Genomic DNA, 26,479 nt, shown 5'->3' with positions numbered 1-26,479 from the left:
GTACTAGAGTCCATGCCTTTCTTCTCATATCATCAATTGTAAAATATATTTAAAACTGTTTATGTTCAAACTAGTTAACCATCTATATTTTAATGGTATTACTGTTACTAAAATGTCTGAACTTTGGTCATTTTCTATTTCAGGAATAGATTACCTTAGTTGTATTTGTCAAAAGTTTTAGGAATTTTTGGTCCTCAATTTCATACTTTTTTGTCCTTTTTAACTTTTTTGAATGGAGCTTCACTGATGAGTCTTTTATAGATGAAACGCCAATCTGCTGCAAATACAAAATTTCAATCCTGGTATCTATGATGATTTTATTTGCACAAGTATTTTTAAGTCAACAAAGTATTGTCATACACATTTGAAATTCCTAAGTCCACTATGATATTATCAAAATATATAGAAAAAAAAGATAACACCAAATTAGAGAATATTCAGTTTCTGTAAGTGATTGTAAAAAAAATAAAATTAAAAAGGGGATTTGTATTTTTAAATAAAATGACCAAGTACTCCTGAATTAGTTGAATAAGCCCATCCCATCAATTTAAAAAAATTGCAGAAATTGTTTCTTATACCAAAAAATTGAAACAGGTTTATGTCTAGATCCTAGATATGAATCGAAGGTCCTGAATCCTTATACATTTGATCTTGCTATTGGTTTATAGGGATTAATCCAAGATCTAGCAGTACTACCAGGAGATCATGGCATGAAACATTGTATAGAGTTCTGTCCAGAATGTATGGCTGGTCCAGGCAATGGTGTTAAATCTGAACAGCCTCCACTCCCTGTCTACACTGAAGATGGAGGTATGTATGTTATGGGTGGCGACAAACTTGGAGGTGGTATGCCCTTACTTGGTAAAGATGGAGCTGCACTTCAAATGGTAGGGAAAGACGGAGCTGGCATTCAAATGGTTGGAAAAGATGGTGCTGGACTTCAAATGGTTGATAAAAGTGGACAAGGACTTGCTTTGACTGAGAATGAAACTTTTGTGCCATATTCTCCAATGCCAGGAGGTGATAAAAATGGAGGCATGTATGTTGACGGTAGATTAGGAATGCCAGTTGGAGGCGGTGATAAAAATGGAGGCATGTATGTTGACGGTGGATTAGGAATGCCAGTTGGAGGTGGTGATAAAAAGACTGGAGGGCAGTTTGTTGTTGGAGATAAGGTTTACGATAAAGAAGGATATATAGTTGGAAAAGATGGCAGTCTGGTAACTTTGTTTTCTATTTATTTTACATTTAGATTACATTCAAATAAATTTTAATCATAGATAAACAAGTGATTGAGGCAAATTTATTGATGGTGTGTAAATCACACTAACCTAAACCTAAACCAAAACACATATCAATGAGTTTTATGTGTCTGAATATCACACATCACACTTACTATGCTTTAACTCCTTGTGGAGTTTTGACCTAAACTTATCTCTTTCAACAAAATATTTTTTTCATACACATTTGCATTTGTATGTAATGAAATTCTTAGCTGATATTTAATAGTATATAATTGTAATGTTTAATTTTGTTGAATAAAGCTGTACATGTAATTGCTTTACATTGTTTGTACCCTGTATTTTTCAGCTAGTAGAATATGATGCAGCTGCCGGAGTGTCCTATGCTTACAGATATGTAAGTTTACTTTTGATCACATATGTTTTCAAAATACGTCAAATATCTATCTCCATATGTTTGGGAAAATTTGAGAGTTAAGACCTCTTGCCACTCTCAAACTTTTTCTTAACAATAAAGTGATAATGATCAGAGAAAAAAATGATAAAATATCTTTACAGAATTTGGCTGAATCTCATCTCATCCATCTTTTCTTGAAACTTGGATTCAACTTAATGAGAATAAGCTAATAAGAATTGTGTTTAAAAATGATACAATTAAGACATTTATTTAGGGAACTACTTAATTCAGTGACTACCTTATAAAAAGTTTGATGATTTAATGTAAAATTTCACACAGTATTGAATTTTATTCATTTAACCAAAAAAAAGTTAAGGATTATTGCAATAATGTTAACTGGCATATATTAGTTAATATTCCTTTTTCCTTTATTTTCTGGTTCTTCGATTCAAATTAGTTACCATACATATATAATATTTCAGGGCCCACCTGGACCACCAGGCCCAAGAGGACCAGCTGGACCACAAGGTCCAAAAGGAGATTCAGTAAGTTTAGTGCTAGATATAGGAAGATGTGGTGTGAGTGCCAATGAAACAACTCTCCTTCCAAATAACAATATTACAGAAACAACATTTGTTTTAAAGGGAAATTCCGCGATTTTTTACTTATCATCTAATTATGTTCATCTTAACATAAAAAACACATTTGCAAAGTTTTAAATTTATATTCCTTCTAAAAACGGAGAAAATCAAATATTTGTAACTTTTTTGGTTGAATTCTCGAGTGGGTCGTGACGTATTAGCCCGATTTATTGAATTCTTGGAAAATATAAAATCTGTTTAACTCTTATAGCTTATCGACAATATACGTAATTAAAAGCGCACAGCTGACGAATGGTCGTAGTTATTAACCACAATATAATAATGAACGAAAATGAATATGCATATACCGTTTTGTAATGATTGAATTAAACTCCTATAAAATTATCTCTAGTAAATGTTTTTGAATAAATTTAATTAATTATTGTTGAGATTTTATTCATAAAATATTTATTGAACATTTTTACCGATATTGAACTGAAAATATTTCAGTTCTTTTTACCGTTATTGTTTTGATAATCATTTCAATGCAACTAATGTGTGAGCAGAGTGTGTATATTATTTTGTAAAGGTCACTGTATATTTCTCGGCTTGAGGTCAATTCGTTTACCTTGTAGCTATTTAGCCGCAGGTGTGAGTTCAAGCGAGAATAAAGATTCAATAATTAAATTGTGTAAATTAATTGAAAATAAAATTCAGATTGGTAAATCCGAAAATGTATAAAAATAAAAGGAAACAATTTTTATACGACCGCAAATTTTGAAAAAAATTTCGTCGTATATTGCTATCACGTTGGCGTCGTCGTCGTCGTCGTCTTCGTCCGAATACTTTTAGTTTTCGCACTCTAACTTTAGTAAAGGTTAATAGAAATCTATGAAATTTTAACACAGGGTTTATGACCATAAAAGGAAGGTTGGTATTGATTTTGGGAGTTTTGGTCCCAACGTTTTAGGAATTAGGGGCCAAAAAGGGCCCAAATAAGCATTTTCTTGGTTTTCGCACTATAACTTTAGTTTAAGTTAATAGAAATCTATGAAATTTTGACACAAGGTTTATGACCACAAAAGAAAGGTTGGGATTGATTTTGGGAGTTTTGGTTTCAACAGTTTGGGAATTAGGGACCAAAAAAGGGCCCAAATAAGCATTATTCTTGGTTTTCGCACAATAACTTTAGTTTAAGTGAATAGAAATCAATGAAATTTAAACACAATGTTTATGACCACAAAAGGAAGATTGGTATTGATTTTGGGAGTTTAGGTCCCAACAGTTTAGGAATTAGGGGCCAAAAAGGGACCCAAATAAGCATTTTTCTTGGTTTTCGCACCATAACGTTAGTATAAGTAAATAGAAATCTATGAAATTTAAACACAAGGTTTATGACCATAAAAGGAAGGTTGGTATTGATTTTGGGAGTTTTGGTCCCAACAGTTTAGGAAAAAGGGGCCCAAAGGGTCCAAAATTAAACTTTGTTTGATTTCATCAAAATTGAATAATTGGGGTTCTTTGATATGCCGAATCTAACTGTGTATGTAGATTCTTAACTTTTGGTCATGTTTTCAAATTGGTCTACATTAAGGTCCAAAGGGTCCAAAATTAAACTTAGTTTGATTTTGACAAAAAATGAATCGGTTGGGTTCTTTGATATGTTGAATCTAAAAATGTACTTAGATTCTTGATTATTGGCCCAATTTTCAAGTTGGTCCAAATCGGGGTCCAAAATTAAACTTTATTTGATTTCATCAAAAATTGAATAAATGGGGTTCTTTGATATGCCAAATCTGACTGTGTATGTAGATTCCTCATTTTTGGTCCCGTTTTCAAATTGGCCTACATTAAGGTCCAAAGGGTCCAAAATGAAACTTAGTTTGATTTTAACAAAAATTTAATTCTTGGGCCTATTTGATATGCTGAATCTAAACATGTATTTAGATTTTTGATTATGGGCCCAGTTTTCAAGTTGGTCCAAATCAGGATCTAAAACTATTATATTAAGTATTGTGCAATAGCAAGTCTTTTCAATTGCACAGTATTGTGCAATGGCAAGAAATATCTAATTTCACAATATTGTGAAATAGCAAATTTTTTTTTCAATTAGAGTTATCTTTCTTTGTCCAGAATAGTAAGCAAGAAATATCTTATTGCAAGAATTTTTTTTAATTGGAGTTATCTTTCTTTGTCCAGAATCAACTTAAATCTTTGTTATATACAATATACAATGTATATTCACTTTTTACTACCATTTTTGTGCTAATGCGGCGTAAAGCAACCAACAATCAATCAATCAATCAATACTACCAACTGATAAATTTAAATAATCTTTACCATTCAGTGATAACAAGCAGTTTTTTTACATCTTAATATTTTATGATGTATTTAAATGAGTAGTTATTGTTGCAAACTCCATTAGAATATTTTAATTGAGATTAGTTTTGGAATAAGGGAAAGGGGGATGTGATTAAAAAATTGGGTTCAATTTGAAATTTCATAAATAAAAAGAAAATTTCTTCAAATATTTGTTTGAGAGGATTAATATTCAACAGCATAGTGAATTGCTCTAAGAGAAAACAAAAAATTTAAGTTCATTAGAACACATTCATTCTGTGTCAGAAACCTATGCTGTGTCAACTATTTAATCACAATCCCAATTTAGAGCTGAATCCAGCTTGAATGTTGTGTCCATACTTGCCCCAACCGTTCAGGGTTCAACCTCTGCGGTCGTATAAAGCTACGCCCTGTGGAGCATCTGGTTGATTACTTTCTTAGCGGCAATTGGCTTAAAGATTCAAATATGAAGTAAAAAATAGTAGTTTAATAAAATAAAAACTAAATGCAATATTACCCAATTTGATATACCATTGTACATCTGTTTGATATCATTGACTTTACCGGAATTTCTTAACTTGTATTCAAATCTGGCTGTGTTTAAATGCTAATAAAACTATTGCAATTTTAAAGTTTTTAATTGACCAAAAAATACAACATACATGATTTTTTTTTAGTTTCTTTTTAATATTTTATTCTTATGTAATTAAATTCATTTGACAATCATTTACACGAACTTTTTGTGAAAAAATACCAATTATCTAAGCTAAGGCATTATTTTTTTTAAGGATTTTTGAGTTTTTTTTTTTAATTCTATGATAATATTTGTGCAATGTTGAACATGATAGCCGTCATTAATCCAAATAAGTAATACAGTAGTTGTAATAAAAGTTATATTTTAGTCATGCATAACTGATATTGACGAATTTAGAATAGTTCGTCCATACATCGTTGTTCTTGAAACAATCATTATTAGTATACATGTAAGTTTCCTGACGTATAAGAGCCATTGAGGATGAGCTCCAGAGAAAGCAGACTAGTAGCGTTTCGTTCGTTTGTTTGTTGGGAAAGGAGAGGAAATACAACCGCTTGTACAGATAAACTACAGAATTATCATACAAGCATTTATAGTCAACACAATCAGAAACAGTTCCCATCGTTAGACGGAAAATATGAAGGCTTTCAAAAATGAACAAGTGACATGTCTAACTCGAACAGTTAGAAAACGGACTATCAACATCGACCGCTTGTTCTTGATATTTGAAATTGTATGCATATATACGTATACGTTTATAATAGTGATGAGTTCTTGTGTCTGACAAAAACTAAATTCCTTCATGGTTATATCTTGCCATACGTTTATATTGGTTTGTAAGGTGATTACTCAAAATCGTTATTTGAAAATCCTGTTTGTGAGATGTATATTCATTTCAATACAGAAATTTCGTCTATATATTTCACAAGTGTATAACACGGAGAAGCTCTGAAGGTCCATTACTCCCATCGATGTTGACAGCAATATCAAAGAATAAGATGATGATGGTAGAAAGAACTATGGGCGTCATGTGGCAAATATTACATGCATATCGGACAATGAGTTGTCAATCTGTATGAAAAGATTTCCAATACAACCATATTATTGAGAAGGAATGTTTACATGCTATACTCTCGTACTAGTATTACAGGGTTCTTGTGGCATTCACCTTAGACACACATCTTTTTAACGATGTTTAAAAAAAAAAGACAGAACCAATTTAATGTCATATTTCCCTATTTTTTAAATATAACTAAAAGTCTTTCATCTGACAAGAATACCCCTATTTAGCGGACAAGTAATTTCTTCTTTTTTCTGTTATTGAATACCAAGGTAAAAAAAATCCCGAAATTAATTTGAAAATTTGATACTCAAAAGTTTCCCAGCAAAATATTCACATCCCTTTGGGATAATTAGTGTTCGTCCAGTGGCATATATAACAATTGTGATGACGAATTCCTTTCTTTGTTCGAGAACAATCTTATTGAAATATAAATCTGTGATTTTACTATGTCCACAACTTCAATGAACCAAAGCAAAAGTTATACATCGACCTGAATTTAAAATCAAATTGGTTCTCTTCTTTTTCTGGTATACAATAGTCTATCGACATTCGATGATTACATACTGTTGGCATACGTGGACTAGTCTTTTTACAACACTTTTACCCCTATTTATTCAAAATATATGATTTTTTCTTATGTTCAATGTATACATGTATATATTTTAAATTGCGCTATAGTTCCGTAACTTTCTATCCAGTCGTATAAACGAATCGTCAGCAAGTGCATACATTTTTTTTAATCAATATTTCTGGTATGTTCCAATCTGTCCTTCACTTTTGACAATGAGTATATATTACATTTTCCCAAATTCACCCTTGGAAAAAATATTGAAATAGATTTTAATTTCATCAAATCTTATTTTTTGGGTATTATTTATATTTTTATGAATAATATTCTTTACACCAGAAATGTTATTTATAAACAAGCGTATGAGTTTGGTAATGACAAGTAAGACAAAGTTGTATATTATACATCTGATAGTTCAAAATGGAAAGTTAAATGTTATCAGCCGTGTACACTGATCAATACCTGCAGAAGTGAAACGATGTGTGAACTTGCAAGCCCTACAGGAAATACCTTGAATACATGGACGTGTCACCTCACACCCCTCACAATACCTTTGGAAGTAATACCTTTAGCCATGCTGGTGATCAGAAGAGGGAAGATCAAAATTTATTTGAAAACAGTTTATTACTTTAAAGAATTATGAACAAATTAGATTTTGAAAACAATTTTCACGGAACACTTATTTATGATTTCATCTTTGACTTTTCACCTAATTCCAATATCAAGTTTAAAAACAACAGACCATGGTAATTTAAAGAATATTTTCCGTATCAAATTAGTTAGTCGGATAAAACAACCGTACGATTGACAAGATATCAACACGCAATTACGACTACATCGGTTACTGTAGTTTTGTTTCTTTGTGGTTTATAGACATATCGTTTCATTAATCGGGAAAGAAGACAAAATGGCGGAATGTAGAGAATTGATACTCTAAATTTAAAATCTATGGTGATCGCTTATCTAGCGGAATAAAACTTTAATATCTATGAATTTGACCATTTTTATACAGAATGAACATAATATCAATTTTTGATTTTTTTGTGAAGTTTCCCTTTAAATAAGTTTTTCAATTAAAAAAATCAAGCATGACTTACTGTTCAACTTTGGGTCATTTGTTACAAGTCCTTTCAGGATAAGCATAAATGACAAAAATTTTCACATATTCTTGTGTGAGGATTTTTTTCCAAAAGAAAATAACTGATCCAGTTAAAGAAAATTCAATCTTCAAAAGTATAGCAATTATACTGTTATTACGAACACTTAAATACTACCAGATTGAAAGTAAATTTTTTGTTTGTTATTAATCTCTTTTCATTTTACAGGGATATTCTGGCAGGGATGGAGTACCAGGATCATCTGGTCTACCAGGAGCTCCAGGCCATGTTTTTGTCATTCCTGTAAGTTAGTTATTGTTGACATCTAACTATTTTATCAGTCAAATTTCTACTAATAGTGATGGTATAATCAAACTTGGATTGATGGTTTCCTTATATAAATTCAAGATTATCATAAATTATGAATGATCCTGGTTTCATCTAAGGTCTGAGTTTTGCTTATGTTATGGCAACATTTTGCCTGGCAAATATAACTATATGGTTAGTATTCAAATCTCCTATTAAGATAATATTGTTTCGCTTATTTTTATACTTGACTAAATTTATAACATGTTTATTATAAGCTACAATATTTTAAAGATATGTTCAGAAAAAAAGGCCAGTTCTTCAATTCTAATGAAACACTAGTCTGGCTACAAAATTTTAATCCTGGTATATATGAGGAGTTTATTGAATTAAGATGCATACAGAAAGGAAATATCTATTTTGAATGTTTGATATGGATATATTCTGTAACTTATGATAATAAATTTTAATTGTTTTCTCATTGCCTAGGTTATTATTTTTATTTCTGATTTCATTATAATAAAATAAGTTTAGTTTGCCATACATACTGTATCATAAATAATAGCATTCGTAACTATTTGTTTGTTTGGTTTATAGATGAATTGGGACCAAAAGAGGGCACCACAAGCTGAGGCCTTCAGACAAATGTTATCACAGCATATGGTAAGTGTAAATACATTGAAAGTATGACAGTACTTTGGGATCTTATAATTACCTGCTAGAGGAAAATCTAGTTACTGTGGATACATTATTATTCGTTGGATACCAATTTGCGTGTATTTCATTGGTACATGCACACCACAAATTAAAATGTCCAACGAAGTAGAAATTATACGTTTGTATGAGACGTCAGCAAAACAACAAAATCAAGAATTCCTCAATCTATGAAAATTGATACCCATGAAAATGAATGATTTCACAGTAGTGTATTGATTGAAATACTCTTGTAGCAAGATATCTTTAGGTAAAGTTGTTGTTCACATCTCAAGTTCAAGAGACTGAGGCTCTGCCAGATAATGTTGCACATTTTATTAACTTTTTCAGTTAAACATCGGCTTTTTATCGTCAATCAAATATTTTGCTTTTTCTTAATTAATTACCTTTTAGAATTCAACTTTCAGAATCTTTAGTCAGTGGTTAAACTTTAATTGCTTAGGAAGTTATGAATGCAATGTTCATTACAACTTGAGAATCTATGTACATGATGCTTTGGTCACTCATAACTTTTTTGTTTGCACACCAGACAGACATCTGCCTTTACTATCGTAAAAGACAGAAATTCTTTCATTTCAGATTTATTATGTTACATTTTAATTTTTTTACATATTCTAATTACAGATGTCTATGCATGGAGCAAATGGACCCCAGGGTATGACTGGAAATTCAGGACCAGTGGTATGTTATTTTAAGATTGAACTAATGCATTGTCTCCCCTAGATAACTTTAATTATCTCCCCTAGATAACTTTAATTATCTCCCCTAGATAATTTATTTAAGTGAAATTGAATTCCTAATGCATTGTCTCCCCTAGATAACTTATTTAAGTGAAACTGAATTCTTATTAATTGTCTCCCCTCAATAACTTCTTTGAGTAAGTTTGAATTCCTAATTAATTATTTCCCCTCAACAACTTATTAAAGTGAAGTTTGAATTCCTAATTAATTGTCTCCCCTCAACAACTTATTTAAGGGATATTAGAATTCCAAATGAATTGCCTCCTCTATATAACTTATTTAAGTGAAATTTGAATTCCTAATGAATTTTCTTCCCTAGATAACTTATTCAAGTGAAATTGAATTCCTAATGAATTGTTTACCCTAGATAATTTTATATTTAAGTGAAATTTGAATTCCTTATGAATTGTCTCCCTTAGATAACTAAGTTAATTGAGATAATGGTTATTGATATATTTTAGTGATTGAGGGTATAAAGGGTATAAAACAATAGAGTAACTCAGTTTGATAAGTATTGTTCATTCAGTTCATATTACCCCATTGAGGTTATTTTCCTTGGTAAACATCCAAACTGCAGAATAAATATTATTTATTTATTCAAAATAAAATTGTACTATCAGTTGTTTTAAAACTGAGAGTTCTGAAGAAAATTAAACACCGGTTAATATTTATGATGTGATTTAAACAAGTATGTTTTGAGAGTAAATTAATTCATTCCTTTTTATTAAAAGATTGATTTTCTACAATATTTTATTGATTATTGACTGTGTTTTGTTTGCTATAATGTATGTTTATTTATGTCCTTGAAAAAAAATGAGTGAATATACTGAGATTTGTTTGCTTTTGCTCATTTTGAAAAATCTTAGAAGAAAGAAACACATTATTTTTTATATATTATTATTATTATAATAAAATTTCAAAATATACATTAATTACAGGGACCTCCTGGAGATGGAGGATTAAAAGGAGATATTGGACACCCAGGAGAACAGGTATTCCTTTCTTATAATCTCAACTGTTAATTATTGTCGCTTGATGGTCTAAATAGTTTTTTTTCACATCAATCTTAAAAATCAACATTGAGTTAAAGTCAGAAACATAACACACTCAGAGTTGCTTGCCTCTGATTCAAATTTTTTGTAATGTTTATTATGTTGTGCAAGATGTATGTTCTTTTCATATTTATATATAATTTACAATTAACAGGACAGAGTTTTACTGTTTATCAGCTCCTTGTCAACTTTACCTTAAACACTACTCTTGTTTCAAAAATTTTGAAGAATTTTGAACCACCACATAAATTTATCAAACCTCAGATCTTGTTTATTTGTATATCTAAATAAAAAAGAAAATGGGTACTTTTGTACTTTTAATTAACTGTTTTAACTGAAATTCTATGACATTTTGCACATATGTCATTCCACGAGGATATGACCCATATCTCATCCTGGAACTTTTAATTTTTATTTTAGGGACCTCAAGGAGGCCGTGGTGCTCCAGGACCACAGGGTAATCCAGGAAAACGAGTAAGTTTATTCACGACAGTAAAAAACAATCAATTAGGTTATTGGAATATAGTCCATTAGTCTTACCACTCTGTCTATCAATCCTTCAGTTCAATTTAGTTTTCCTCACTTTTTTTATTATGCCTGTTTGACTGGATATTTGTTATCAGTTGTTTTCTGAGAAGTATTAAATTTTGAATTTCATTCTACTTATGTAATCTCTGCAGAATATGTTCCTTTGAAATAAAAAAAATGCTCAAAATTATGTGTTTCATCTTCTTTCCAGTAGGGGACATTGCATTCATACCCATTACCTTCATAATGTTTTGATTTCCGAAAATATATCCAGTAAAAAAATCCTTGAAAGAGCAGATATAGTTTCTACTTTAATTAACCAAGTTTGCTTGATGGAAATGGTAACATTATGCTCTAAAGGTCAATAATTTAACCAAATGTCTTGAATATTTATTAAACTAATATTTATGATGCTTTTTGGGTTCTGTTGAAATTGATTATTTTAAACAAGAAATCATGTTTAAGTTACAACAATTTCAGACATATAATTAATCTTATTGCTTTTATAGTTTCAACTATCAGGTTATGTGAAAAAATTAACAATTCCAATATTAACTGGGTCTAAAATTGTACTATAGCCCAAATAAAAGTTTTCGTTTCAGTAAATATTTGATGGTTATAATGATTAAAAAATAATAATAATAATAGAAAGGTAAGCATACAAAAATTTGGCAGTAAGAGAACCACTTTTGATATTTATTACAGGGAAGAACTGGAAGAGACGGTGAAAGAGGAGCTATGGGAGATCAAGGAGATAAGGTACGATATATAAGACAGATGGCAATAGGCTCAGAGCTAGTTATACCCCATGTTACATAGTAGCTGGACTGTTGTTCATCGTAGTTAATGATGATAAATCAAATACTTCATACTGAATTGCAAATGTACTCTTCTATATGGTCTCATATAATAAGACTTTTAAATAGATCTCTATTGATATTTGAAGTTACTACTTTTAAGGAATTGTTCATGGGTACTAACCAAAATAAATGTAGTAAAGATTAAAAAAGAGATTTTTTGTGAGGTAGTCTTCTAATTGAGTGGTTTGGTTCTTGTTAGCTCACCTGGCCCGAAGGGCCAAGTGAGCTTTTCCCATCACTTTGCGTCCGGCGTCCGGCGTCGTCCGGCGTCCGGCGTCCGTCGTCGTTGTTAACTTTTACAAAAATCTTCTCCTCTGAAACTACTGGGCCAAATTGAACCAAACTTGGCCACAATCATCATTGGGGTATCTAGTTTAAAAAATGTGTGGCGTGACCCGGTCAACCAACCAAGATGGCCGCCACGGCTAAAAATAGAACATAGGGGTAAAATGCAGTTTTTGGCTTATAACTCAAAAACCAAAGCATTAAGAGGAAATCTGACATGTGGTAAAATTGTTGATCAGGTCAAGATCTATCTGCCCTGAAATTTTCAGATAAATCAGTCAACCCGTTGTTGGGTTGCTGCCCTTGAATTGGTAATTTTGTGGAAATTTTGCTGTTTTTGGTTATTATCTTGAATATTATTATAGATAGAGATAAACTGTAAACAGCAATAATGTTAAGCAAAGTAGGATTTACAAATAAGTCAACATGACCGAAATGGTCAGTTGACCCCTTTAGGAGTTATTGCCCTTTATAGTCAATTTTTAACCATTTTTCGTAAATCTTAGTTATCTTTTACAAAAATCTTCTCCTCTGAAACTACTAAGCCAAATTGAACCAAACTTGGCCACAATCATCATTGGGGTTTCTAGTTTAAAAAATGTGTGGCGTGACCCGGTCAACCAACCAAGATGGCCGCCACGGTTAAAAATAGAACGTAGGGGTAAAATGCAGTTTTTGGCTTATAACTCAAAAACCAAAGCATTTAGAGGAAATCTGACAAGGGGTAAAAATGTTTATCAGGTCAAGATCTATCTGCCCTGAAATTTTCAGATGAATCAATCAACCTGTTGTTGGGTTGCTGCCCCTGAATTGATAATTTTGTGGAAATTTTGCTGTTTTTGGTTATTATCTTGAATATTATTATAGATAGAGATAAACTGTAAACAGCAATTATGTTCAGCAAAGTAAGATTTACAAATAAGTCAACATGACCGAAATGATCAATTGACCCCCTAAGGAGTTATTGTCCTTTATAGTCAATTTTTAACAATTTTCATAAAATTTGTAAATTTTTATTAACATTTTCCACTGAAACTACTGGGCCAAGTTCATTATAGATAGAGATAAATGTAAGCAGCAAGACTGTTTAGTAAAGTAGGATATACAAACACATCACCATCACCAAAACACAATTTTGTCATGAATCCATCTGCTTCCTTTGTTTGATATTCACATAGACCAAGGTGAGCGACACAGGCTCTTTGGAGCCTCTAGTTATATTTCAGTGGCAACTTTTTTATGATTTTTGAAAATGGCTATTTCTTCAAAGAGGCACACACTATTTGATTCTATTTCATAAAGCCGAACATCCGTAACTTTCAGATTAAAGTAATTTTCAATTATAATGACAAAGTGTTTTTTTTGTTTTTTTTATCATTGTAGTTTATTTTGAATGAGATATTTTGTTTATTTCAGGGAGTTGCTGGTTACAATGGAATGCCAGGACCTTTTGGACATAAAGGAGATAGGGTATGTGTAAACAAGTAATTCCCATGGAAGCATGTAATTCCCATGGAAACAAGTTATTCCCAAGACATGTTTGCTGTTTATTTTCAGATTAATAATGATAAATTAAAATGTGTAAAAGAAATTGTTTAAATTTAAATCAAAACAAAGTAGTCTAAATGCAATTAGTGTTAAACTAGATAGCAAGGAATCATCTACCTGGTAGTAGTATTTTTTATGTATTTTAAGACCAGGTTATTGAAGATTTTGTTGAGTTTTGCTTGAGATGAGAAATTACTATTTTGTTTAAATACAATATTTATGCTGTGGAAGGTCATAATTAGATTTTTTGTAAGCAGTTATACATGTATGTTATCTTTTTCAATATTTTACTTTATTTCAGGGTCATCTTGGAGCCGCTGGCGTACCTGGACCAGTTGGACCAGAAGGTCCTCAGGTAAACAGAACAATGTCTTAGTCTCTTGGAGCGTTTTTGTAACAACTAAAAAAACAAAAGATCAAATGAAAATTTCTTATATTTTCTACAAAATCCTTGCATTCTACACATTTATGTTTTACTGGCATTACATCCTATTTCATTGCTCTGTCAATGTTAGAAATAATTTTTCCAGCTTTTGCTGAAACTTTGTTTATTTACAAGATGTTGATAGTCTTGAGCCAAAACTAGTTGTTTAAATCACGGACTAAGGTTGAAACAAATGCAGAGGTTGGGCCTTTAGTTAGCCTCAACCAAATGTAATGAGACTTATACACGATGCTTATAACCACACAATACAGATCAAGTTTTGATTTTGGTGTTGTCACTTCTACTGTTCTAGATCTAGAGTTGTGCATCTTTACAAATGGGAAAGTTGCTGAATTTTTCAAATCAGTTCTCTGACTTAACTTTTCCTCAACTGAATTTTTTGAAAGAAGGGCAAAAGATACCATTCATCAAATTCATAAATAAAAATAAACAATGTCATGGCTAGAAAGGTAAAAGACAAACAAAAGTACACAAAACGCAACATAGAAAACTAAAGACTGAGCTACATGAACCCCACCAAAAACTAAGGGTTATCTCAGCTACTCCAGAAGGGTAAACAGATCCTGCTCCACATGTAGCACCCTTCATGTTGCTCATATTAGTACAAACCAGTTAATAAGTCTTGTTAGGAAAATATCAGCTATCATTTGTGAAACAAATATTCTGTAAGGGTCAACCAACTTGTGGTGGCCTTTGTAAAATTTATGTGATGATTTCAACTTCATCTTCACGGCTTGAAACCTATACTCAATACTTATTATGAAACTAATACACAATATGATTTCAATTTCAACTTCACCACTTCAAACTTATACACAATACTTATTCCCACAAAAATCAAATCAAGTTCAAATTTGGGAAGCATCACTTTTACTGTTCTACAGTTATGTCTCTATAATTTAATTTTGGATGTAACGCGTCTTCTGATTGGCTGACATTGTATTGTTTATCAACTGATAGACATAATTTTGTCATGTGACTATGACGTCATCAATGTTTTTCATGGTTTACTACGGTTTAAAATTTGAATTTTGATTTGAATTATAAGAAATACTTATATATTTTCTCTCTATTCAAAATAACATTAAAAAATGTGCTGCCTACTTTAAAATAAACTGTGTAGCGGGTGATTGATTGTGCACCACATTTTTTATGCTATTTCTTCATAGACCTAAAAAAAAAAATATATTCATTCCTTAAATAAATTCATGTTTATATGCTATCATCTATGTCCCATGGACACATTCACCATTAATTTTTTTATACAATGTGAATTGTAATTTCAGGGAGATATTGGAGAGCTAGGACCAGTGGGACCACCAGGAGAATTGGTAAGTCAGATGTTGGTTATTACTGTATATGGGCTCTGACATCAAATGTTTGATAATCATGCACAAAGAAAATAGCTCCATAAAATAAGTGCAATATTCTACAAAGTTCTATATTATGTGTGCTTATTTTTTAAAATAACTCTTTAAGCTTTTATGTCATATGATGCAAAAACTTAAAAAAAAACTTTTTTTATAAACTTTTGTTTCTTATTGTATCTTACGACAGATAATTAAAAAATTGTGTTTATCCTATTGAATTTGGTATCATAGATTTATATTGTATGAATGCCTTAATGTTGGTTTTATGACCATGTGAATGACAGTTATGTGGGTGCCATCTACCCAGAAACAAATGCTTTTGGTATAAGTATGATTTGAAAGATAAAAATATCAGCTGCAAGTTACAATCAGAACCAATTTACAGTGTTGGCACAACTTATGGAACAAAATGCATCCAATTGTGTTAATTAGTCTTTTTGATTCCAACAGTTCATATTTGACCTTGCTTAGTCTGTCATATTATTATGATGTCTATGAGATAAGTTCTCTTCACACAATATAAAGTTAGTGATATGTTCTTTGATTCTTCTCCATCTTCACAAAGCTGTGGTATGAGTTAACACAAGGTACAAATCTAAGAGTAGTTACAAGGCATTTAAAACAAATAAATAATGTTCTCACAGACTTAAGTATCAACCTTATCAGTCAGTCTATGCACTTGTTAATCCCACAGATATAACAATTACTATTTTCCACAGTACTACTGTACAGAAGGATTTTTTTTTATCAACAACTTGTCAGTGATGAATTGTGGTGTTAAAACTCTTTCCAGATCTGTCTAGCAACCATTGCTTGCTTTCCAATACAAGTAGGGGTATGATTTAAACTAGCATGACAATGCATGCACATTTTTTCCCCTAGTCAATATTTTCCTGCACTTTAGTGTCAATTTATGAATCATGTTTTAAAAGTATTTTGTTTTTTTTCATTCAGGGTCCAAGAGGTTTTATGGGAACAAGAGGTAGATATGGACCAATGGGAAGTCCTGTAAGTATAATAGCTGTAAAATATCACTCCGTGTCAACTTATTGAAGATTTTTTTCATTTATAGTTTAATTTATAAAGATAATATCAAAGGCAAAACATGAACATAAAGAAAGTAATTGCTTTTCCAGAAAAAAAGAAAACAAATGAAAGTGAAATATTTTCATTACATTAAAGAAACTTGATTTGCGAAGAAAGTTGTTTGTATATAACAAAAGGTTTATTTTTTTAAAATTTACATGTATAAAATTGAATACAAGCAACCAGATTACATTATACATACTGGATATTGAATTTTAGGGTGTACCAGGAACTGAGGGACCACCTGGGCCGAAAGGAAATGAGGTAAGTCTAAAGAATTATCAAAGAAAGCAGTAATTGGCAGTCGTTTTAGAATGGTAACAGCCAATATACTTCTATTGTATGACATCAATATATCATGGTTTTTTAAAATTTATTTATTTATATATCTCAACTAATTATACAAAATTTGTATTAAAAAAAAATGTTTTCACTGTAGTACAACATGTTATTTATGCTTACAATTGATACCAGTAATGACATAACAAATTTATACACAAACTATCTATTACAGGGGACAGTAGGAGCACCAGGTGCCCCTGGTAATGGAGGAGCACCAGGACCAAATGTAAGTATACCATGTATCAGGTCTCAATAATCTTAAAGCAGTCTTTCTGTAAAATTTCTTTTTTCTTTTATATTTCAGTACAGGTCATTTAATTTGTTGTTAAGTGATTTTATTTCTTTCTAACGTGCAAAATTAAGCAGATTTAACGTTTTAAATATTTATATGTACTGTACCTGCCACAAAGAGTATTTTAAACTTTGAAAGACTTCCTCACTTGAATATTGGAATATTTTAATTTTTTTTTCAAATGTAGATTTAATATAGATATGATTGTGTTAAACACAGAAAAATTTCAGCACAAGGTACAAACAATTTTTTGGCAGCAGATATTTAGATTTTTTTTCTTTTTTAGGGTCCACCAGGACCACCTGGACCAATGGGACCACCAGGCATCTCTGGACCTGTAGGAAAACCTGGACTTCCTGGTTTACCTGGACCACTTGGACCAGCTGTAAGTATATTATAAATTTAAGAACTATTTTTAATTCTTATTTATTTTTTTAGAATATTTATAAGATAAGCTTCATTTAATAGCCTTTGCAACAAGATTTGCCTCTTTTTATAGTAAACAAGAGCTTACCACAGTAGATGATTTAAAGATCCATGATTTGACTATAAGATATATATTTTTTTAATTTATTTATTGGTAGCACAAATGTGCAAATATTGATAGACTTTTGTTAAAATTACTTTTGGAATCTGTAAAACTCAAATGCTTTCTTTCCGCTTTTATTCCAATGCTTTTAGACAACAAGGAATTAAAATGAATGGATTGTAAAAGTATTAAGACTGTAATATAAACAAACTTATCACATTAAAAGTGTTATATTGTGGTGAAATTCTGGCAAAGTTTTATTTTAAAAAGTAATATTAAAATTTTGTTAAGCTTTAAATGAAAGCTGATGAATGGACAGCAACCAAATAACGCATGATGACTTCCCATTCCATACCCCTTACTATACACAGTTGACTTTCATTATCTATAAAGAAGAAGTTTTATTCAAATGAAAATATATGAATGTCTTGATAATGAGGCGAAGAAAGAGGAAACATGTTGTGTGTGATTAATCAATATATGATATTAGATTTTACTAAATACTTTCATTATTTTTTGACAGGGATTACCTGGCAGAGAGGGTGATCCTGGAATTAAAGGAGATCATGTAAGAAAAAAATAAAGATGAAAGCGACTACTTCCTTATGTCTAAACAGTATTCCAATGGACCCAGCATTTAACATTTTGTTACATAATGGATTTGTTTAAGTTCCTGAATCAGTTTCCAGGAACAGTATTTCCAATGAAACCAGTATTTCACATTTTATTACTGGATGGGTCTGCTTAAGGTTCTGAACCAGTTTACAGGGATGGGTGGTATTTTCCTCAATAATAAGATGCATACAAAGGAAAGGTGTTGTTCAATTCCAATCAATCCAGAGTAAGGAAGTTAACAAAAGAGAGAAACAATTATAACTTTAAAGGGTAGATTTTATTTCTTCTGACTACAAAGAAAAGTGGAAGAAAATATTTCTGGATTAAAAAAAGACAGTAAAAGGACAAGAGATAAATAGTTTAATATGGACAGTGTTGATCAATTGGTTGAGGGCCTATATAGTTATCAGCTTGTCCCACTGTGTGTATGTTCAATGAAATACATTGTTTCGACTCTCCCACTGTAATACCCAATACTGAAACTTGACATGTTTCTAATAGGTGTGAAAATGTACCTTGGTTAACATGGTCAAAAAGTTAATGGAACTTAGACAAACCCTGTTCATACAAAAGTTAAATAAAGCTTATTGCATCACATTTATTTACTGTGATGTCTCCTATAACTATCATTAACTTTGACCCAAAAAATCATACTTATTTTTTATCAATGTAAATATTTCATGATTTATTTTGGATTTTTTTTTAATATTTATGTAAAAATTAGCTACTTTACTTCAAAGGAACTTTTGTCTGTATTGCATTGATTAATTGTTATAATTTATTAAATTTCAGGGCTCACAAGGAATGCAGGGTATTATTGGATATCCAGGACCAAGAGGAATTAAGGTACTGTGATTTTGTAAGGTACATTTTAATGTACAGATACAAACATTCAAATTTAGTCACAAATACTGAAAACCAGCATTTTCAGACTCTTTTTTTGTTTTTTTGTTAATGTTCTATGTAGTTTGTAAAAATACTATAAATTATTGAATAAGTGGAAAACAAAATGTTCATATGTATATTTTTTCTAGATGAAAACATTTCTAGATAAAAAAAATAATCTGAAACATATATTGAATTTGTTTTAAAATGTGTGTAAATATATTTTGTGTATTTGTAGGGAGATACAGGTAACACAGGACCACTTGGGACTAAAGGTGACATGGTAAGTTTTAACAGATAATGTCTTAAGTTCTCTAATCTTCATCCTTGCATATAAGGGGCTTGAGTGGCCAATGCAAGTGGTCTAAGTAGTTCTACTACTGTAATCATTAGCCTGTCAACACAAGGTTGTGACTTTGAATCCTGCTTGTGTGGTAGCACTTGACTCAAACCTTAATTGACTAGGTTTGTCAGTGATCCTATCAAAGGTCTGGTTTTCTCCAGCACTCCAGCTTCCTTTTACCCATAAAATCTGACTGCCAGTAAAAAGCCCAAAAGCGGCACATAATAGTGGGGTTAAAACAACAAGAACCTTGCAATCAACCAATCCTTGCATTTTATAATGAATTTTGAAGAACAAACTGTTTTGTTAGAGCAAAATTTTGAAGAGAAAAATGTTTGCAGTAAAAAACAGTGTACTTGAGGTACTCTATTATCAAAAGCTGAAAAGTATATGAGTTAATTTTCATGGTTCAATTATAACATAAATGCTTAGGTATTATAATGGATGTACTGAAACATTTTATGTCTTACTTCTGTGTGGACACAAGAAAGTGAAGCTAAGTAGGTAGTGCTGTTTTTATGTTCTTTATTCTGTCAATAAATGGGTTCTTTTTTCTGATTAAAAAACAAGTGCAAAAATTAGATCTTATAATATAGCAAAGTTTAAAAAACTCTATGATTAACATATTTTTGTTATCATGAAAATGATAATTTGAAAGTTTGATTTGCATTGATGCAATAACTTAGAATATTGCATTCTGAGTTCTTTTAATTATGTTCTTTGGGCAATACTATATTACTATATATTGTTTTAGTTTACATTGTCATTGTTTTTTTTAGGGTGGCCCAGGTATGGATGGTATGAAAGGAGACTATGGATATAAAGGGGATAAAGGACTTAAAGGAACCAATGGACCTCAAGGATTCGAAGGAATTGAAGGAACAAAGGTAATTGAATGGATGTGAAGGTTCCATTTTATGTTGTACTAGAATCAGATGCTAGCATCTTCATGTAAAACAAAATTACTAAAATCTTCACAGTTTTAACATTTGCGCTAATTTTTTAGATACTTTTGTTCTAAAATGGTAGGTGCAACACTAGTGTTTATCCTTCATATTTAAATATTTGTTGTACTTGATGATTTTACATAACATATGTAATGTTTGAGGTTAAAAATGAATGCTAGCACTTTCATTTAAAAAAAAACATCAGGAAAAGGGTGTTAGGGGCATGTATATAATTGATAGATTTATTGTAGAATAATTTTTCATCATATGTACTTCAAATATAAGGCCAAAATAAGTCCTAACTGGACCTTCTCCTTGTCATAAGTATAGAAATCAGAAGATCTTCACAAAAAATAAATAAACCTGTAAATGAAATTGAAAGGCACCACTTGAAACACAAGGACATGCATCCAACCAGTGACCAGATGATCTCTTGTTTTATACATGTAGTTCTGTCTGTATGAATTAAATCTAATAAAAAGATAATTTAAACATTTGTTTTTTTTATTTATAGGGAGATCCAGGACAAAGAGGAGAAGTAGGAGAACAGGGTGGTCAAGGAGAAAAGGTGAGATTCATTGGAGCATGATTAATAGTGTAATCATAGTTGAGGGGGGATAGGAGGGGTTCTGATCCTGAAATCCAAGGCTTAAAAACACGAATCCTGAAGTCCCGAAATTCGAAAAAAAAATAAATCCCGGATCCTGAAAGGGTTAATCCCGAAATTCCCGAGCTTAAAAACACCTGATCCAGGAGTCCTGATAAAGGTCCTATCCCCCCTCATAGTTCCCTTTGAATCTAAATAATAAAAAACCAAAACAAGCTACATATTACAGTTGACTACTGTGGGCTCATTATTATTCTTTGTATACCATGTTTCAGTGCTTATGTGGATAGTTGTTCAATGAAAAACAAATTTCAATTAAGGATTGATATAATACAGACTTTTGGTACAATCAAGTATCCACTAACTGGCATCTTTTACTCAATTCCTCAAAAAATTGGTACCCATTAAAATAAATGAATCCACAGTATACTGTTTGTTTGAAAGAGGGAAAATCTTAAAAATATCATTATGAAACAGAATGGTTTAGTTTAAACTAGAAGGTTAAATATAATGATATAAAAGGTCTTTAAACTTTGTTAGGGGACTCTTAGCTATGCTTTCAACTCATATGAAATTTAATGTGTATATGTACTATATACCCCATCAGGTCACAAACAATTTGTGAAATACATATTATGTACATTATTTTACAGTGTCTTATAAATGTTCACTTATTTAGTCCAATATATTTTCAGGGAAGACAAGGAATGCCAGGTATATCAGGATACCCAGGACCAAATGGAGCAAAGGTAATTAAACTATTTAACAATAAAAACAGATTCTTTCCATATTAATTTTGGAACTTTAGCTCCATGTAGTGATTTAAAATTACTGACTGAATTAAAATAACTGACGTTAATTTTGATGAAAAATCGAATTTTTTTTATTTTAATTTTGTTGTCTTGAAGTATTTGCCACTAGACATTAAGTAAGCAGCAATACATGTATCATATTTTGATCATTTTAATTATTGTGTTTGATACTTACAGGGACCAGCTGGTCGTCATGGACGCCGCGGAAGAAGAGGCACAAGAGGAAAATCTGTAAGTTGTTTATTTACATGAGTTTATACCTGATTGTTCTATATTTTCGTTATACACTGTAAGAAATTTAATTTTGCTTAATGCAAGGAAAGATATATTACTCAAAGAAACATTCATTTCAATTGGCCGTTTCAGAATCTAAAGGACTATGGGTAATTCCATTGTTCGTATCCCAAAATAAAAATAACATCACATCATTGGTTTAATTTCCATTGTTTATGACATTTTTGTAATGTACACTTTTGAAAATATTACCCAGGATGCATTAGATTCTGAAATGTTTAATTTGAAGATTGAAAGATTGACCGAAGCCAAGCAACTGAAAACATATAGAAAAGTTATAATAAAAGGGAATAGGGATAGTTTCTTTTATCGCTATTTTGTGCATTTTTCCTTTGATCTTTTTTTGTGATAGTTTTCATATCATGCTTCTCGCTTGAGATGGAAAAATTATCGCTAGAAACTAAGGAGGCCATGTGGCGTTGCTACTGAAATTTACATTGAAATTGACAATGTCGTCATAGGTAAAATAGCGATAAACAGATTATCATTGGTCAACTCAACTCAATTGCTTTTCTCACTTTCGCTGTACCAGCTCAAGCGAGAAAATCAATCTCGTTGAGATAATCAACGATAATCTATAAAAATAAGATAGGCTGCAAATTTGTTGAATCAGTATCTCCAGTTAAAAAATGTCTACAACAAAATGAGTTACATTTATATAAAATATTTATCAGTTCTTTCTAATAATAACTTCTTTTTTTCAGGGAAAACCTGGACAAGTGGGAGATCGTGGAGAGCCTGGACCACAGGTAAAGAGCGGACATTTATAAAGATTGATTGAATCAGGCTACACACAAATTTGGTTTAGTAGTATTTTATAAAGGAATTATATGAAATAAGGTTGTTGATGATATAATTGATTGCAAATCTTTGTAGTATTACTCTCTGCTTATAGTTTTGTTGACACTAGTCAAAAAGTTCTGAAAGAAATATGTGAAAGCTCAAACAGATTCTTGATATCCTTAAAGTCATTTCTACTGCTAGAAGTGCTGTTTTGATTAATGTTCTGAAAAAAGGGACTGATGACAGTTGATGTATAATAACAAAAATGCTGAACTTGAGGTAAATTGAAAACCAAAAGTCTTACCAAATGAAAAAAGCTCAAACACATCCAACAATTGGATAACAACTGTCATATTCCTGACTTGGTACAGGTAATAAATACTGAAGATGATTTGTGCTTGATAATTTAAAAAAACTTTCATGCATGAAATTGATGATCATTAATAAGTTGATAAAATTATAAAAATAAGTGATGATGATTGTTGAATTTTGTAGGGACCAAATGGTGAAAGAGGAAAGCAAGGAACACCAGGTCCCTTGGGACCAAAGGGAGATTCAGGTGTACCCGGTCCACCAGGTTTTACGGGAGAACAAGGAATCCAAGGGCCTCCTGGACCACCAGGTTTGATGGGACCCTTTGGTCCACCGGTAAGCAATTATACTTGATTGTCTTCTAGTACGTGTTTTTAGAGCTGATTTCTCCTTGGAATTTTGAGATTAGTTTAATCATTTTAGATATTGTTATTTCTTTCAAGATTAAACAATAGTACACAAATCTGATACCTGTTTGTACTGGTACAGAACTGGAGCTTTAAAAATAATAAGGAGATTAAGATGTAAAATTTCATCTTTTTAGGGATTGCCAGGAAAAGAAGGAATGTTTGGACCCCCTGGAGAGAGAGGTGAATCAGTAAGTACTAATGTATATCTCACAAAGGCTTGATGAATTCTACAGGAACTATATTTATAATGACAACTACCTCATGTCCACACAATGATTTAGTGTATATAGGAAAATGCAATTCTAGAATAGGAAAATGCAATTCTAGAATAGGAAAATGCAATTCTAGAATAGGAAAATGCAATTCTAGAATAGGAAAATGCAATTCGAAAAAAGGAAAATGCAATTCGAAAATATATTTTTTCCAGATTAAAATACATGTTCTGATATTGGGAAGTAAGGGATAGATCGGCATGTGTAACTCAAGAATATTATTTATATATTTTAGCTTCTCTGACCTAATTATTGGTCAAGTGAGCTATCAATATCATTTGGAATCTAAAAAATCACTTGGAACATTTCAAATTTATATTAATTTTGGATAAATATAAATGTTAGGAGATTTTGTATGATTGGAAAACTAGACAACTATCTACCAAAAGTAAATACTTACATGTACAGGTTTTTTTGTTGTTGGTGGCTGTCTGCTGTATATGTTTTTTCTTTTACTGGTTTATCACATAGCAGGCACTGTTGATGTTAATATAGAATAATTTCTAATGTAAATCTTAATCCTAGGTAGGAGATTGAATTTTAGTTTCAATTGTTTCAATATTCCTTAATTTTTTCGGACGAAAGCTTGAAAACTTTTTTTCGCAAAGCAAATAGGTTACAGATGAAAGTTTTTATGACATGATTAAATATTGTTTTTAGATATGCAGTATATATATTATATTACTTAACAGGGTTCACCAGGACAGCCAGGATTACCAGGACAAGCTGGTGTTATGGGAGCAACAGTAAGTTATCTTTTAGAATATACTCTATAGTCTATAGAATCAGAAAACTCTTTTTATTTCATCTTAAAGGGGCACTAGCTACGAGATATATAAAAAATCAAAAGTATGATTTGTTTGGTTCAATCATTAATGAAAGTGAAATAGTGAATATTAATTTGCTTTTATCAGCTAAATTGGCAAATTAAGCTCATAAACATTGTTAATGACTTATTCACTTGCAAGTGAATAATTCCACCTCATTAAATCCGTATTCATATGAACTCTAATTTAACCTCGTTGAAAGAGATAGAATAACGCATGCGTCCATGTACGGGTATTTAAAGGAAAAGAATGTCAACATTGAAAGTGAAACAAAGGTAAATAATTTGATTAACTGATTCGATCCACATAAAACCATTCTCTTAAAGGCAAAAACAACAATAAAAAATAATTTATAATACAAAATTTAACAGACCTATATAAATCCAATTGCACGAGTTGTTAATCTATTATATCCATGTTTATGTTTACATCGCTTATATGGTCATATAAAGTCAACTCAATAGTTAATTAGATGGCGTCTTGGTTAAAATTCACACGAAACGAAGCTACATCTTATTGAGACCATGTCCTGTAAATTGTTTATTTTATACTTTTGATAGTTTGGAAAAATGTTTTACATTGTTACAAATAAAATAAGAGAATTTAAGTCAAATCGGTGACTATGAATTTGGCAGCTAGTGTCCCTTTAAACAGTCTAATAATAAAGTTATGCAATGTTTGTTTTGACAGAAATAAGCAAAATGTTAAGATATCTTGTTTCAAGTTTATTGCAAATTTAACTTTTCATTTCTGTTTCATATGAAGATACAAAAAAAAACTAAATCAGACACTTAAGTAAGTCAAAAGTTTTGACCAATGTGAAAGCTGAATATTTTTTATTTTTTTTTTAATATTTATAGTTTGATTCATAACCCTTAAAAAATGTTTCTTCTACAGAAATTAGAAACTTTTGAATTTTGTTATAAGATTACAGTACCTTTTTCAGAAATCAGGTAATTTTTTTTACAATATTTAGAAATAAAATGAAAAGACTGTGTTTGTATTAATATATAAATTGAACAATTTAAGATGACATGACAAATATAAATATTTTAGGGTTCTTCCGGAGAACCAGGTGCTGCAGGAGATAGAGGCTCCCCAGGGAACCCCGTAAGTACTGTATTGATTATCTTTTACTTTTAACTGTAGAGGACAGATATATAGACCAATTAACTTGTTTACATGCTGATAATTTGCAATTTAATTGAATAAAATGTAATTTCCAAATTACACATGACAAATCTTTTAGTTAAATAGTCATGTTATTAGTTTTAACAAAATACTAACAGGAAAATTTTTATTTTCTCATATCTGCTTTTGATAGAATGTAGCATACTGTAATATATGTATTTATAACAGGGTCCACCAGGAGAAACTGGCGTACCAGGAAACACTGGAGAAAGAGGAGAACAAGTAAGTTTGTTAGTTTCTCTATGTATTACAAAATCCTATT

The 26,479-nt window shown here is 30.9% G+C and overlaps 1 protein-coding gene across 1 annotated transcript in view; it reads left to right on the top strand.

Moving 5' to 3' along the window:
- LOC134705706 (collagen alpha-1(I) chain-like) overlaps positions 1-26,479 on the top strand; it is a 73,680-nt gene that overhangs the window by 14,193 nt on the left and 33,008 nt on the right. Inside the window, exons 5-33 of the mRNA XM_063564427.1 lie at positions 669-1,220; positions 1,591-1,638; positions 2,121-2,183; positions 8,051-8,125; positions 8,726-8,791; positions 9,467-9,523; positions 10,521-10,574; positions 11,055-11,108; positions 11,868-11,921; positions 13,724-13,777; positions 14,157-14,210; positions 15,587-15,631; positions 16,625-16,678; positions 16,976-17,020; positions 17,271-17,324; positions 17,677-17,775; positions 18,443-18,487; positions 19,327-19,380; positions 19,658-19,702; positions 20,542-20,649; positions 21,224-21,277; positions 22,012-22,065; positions 22,306-22,359; positions 23,127-23,171; positions 23,701-23,853; positions 24,062-24,115; positions 24,892-24,945; positions 26,083-26,136; positions 26,386-26,439. Of these exons, the coding sequence (XP_063420497.1) occupies positions 669-1,220; positions 1,591-1,638; positions 2,121-2,183; positions 8,051-8,125; positions 8,726-8,791; positions 9,467-9,523; positions 10,521-10,574; positions 11,055-11,108; positions 11,868-11,921; positions 13,724-13,777; positions 14,157-14,210; positions 15,587-15,631; positions 16,625-16,678; positions 16,976-17,020; positions 17,271-17,324; positions 17,677-17,775; positions 18,443-18,487; positions 19,327-19,380; positions 19,658-19,702; positions 20,542-20,649; positions 21,224-21,277; positions 22,012-22,065; positions 22,306-22,359; positions 23,127-23,171; positions 23,701-23,853; positions 24,062-24,115; positions 24,892-24,945; positions 26,083-26,136; positions 26,386-26,439 (2,256 nt within the window). The remainder of the gene's footprint in view (positions 1-668; positions 1,221-1,590; positions 1,639-2,120; positions 2,184-8,050; positions 8,126-8,725; positions 8,792-9,466; positions 9,524-10,520; positions 10,575-11,054; positions 11,109-11,867; positions 11,922-13,723; positions 13,778-14,156; positions 14,211-15,586; positions 15,632-16,624; positions 16,679-16,975; positions 17,021-17,270; positions 17,325-17,676; positions 17,776-18,442; positions 18,488-19,326; positions 19,381-19,657; positions 19,703-20,541; positions 20,650-21,223; positions 21,278-22,011; positions 22,066-22,305; positions 22,360-23,126; positions 23,172-23,700; positions 23,854-24,061; positions 24,116-24,891; positions 24,946-26,082; positions 26,137-26,385; positions 26,440-26,479) is intronic.

The sequence above is a fragment of the Mytilus trossulus genome, chromosome 2 (genome assembly GCF_036588685.1).
Source record: "Mytilus trossulus isolate FHL-02 chromosome 2, PNRI_Mtr1.1.1.hap1, whole genome shotgun sequence".
NCBI lineage: Eukaryota > Metazoa > Mollusca > Bivalvia > Mytilida > Mytilidae > Mytilus > Mytilus trossulus.
This window is presented reverse-complemented; position numbering and strand designations above follow the sequence as displayed.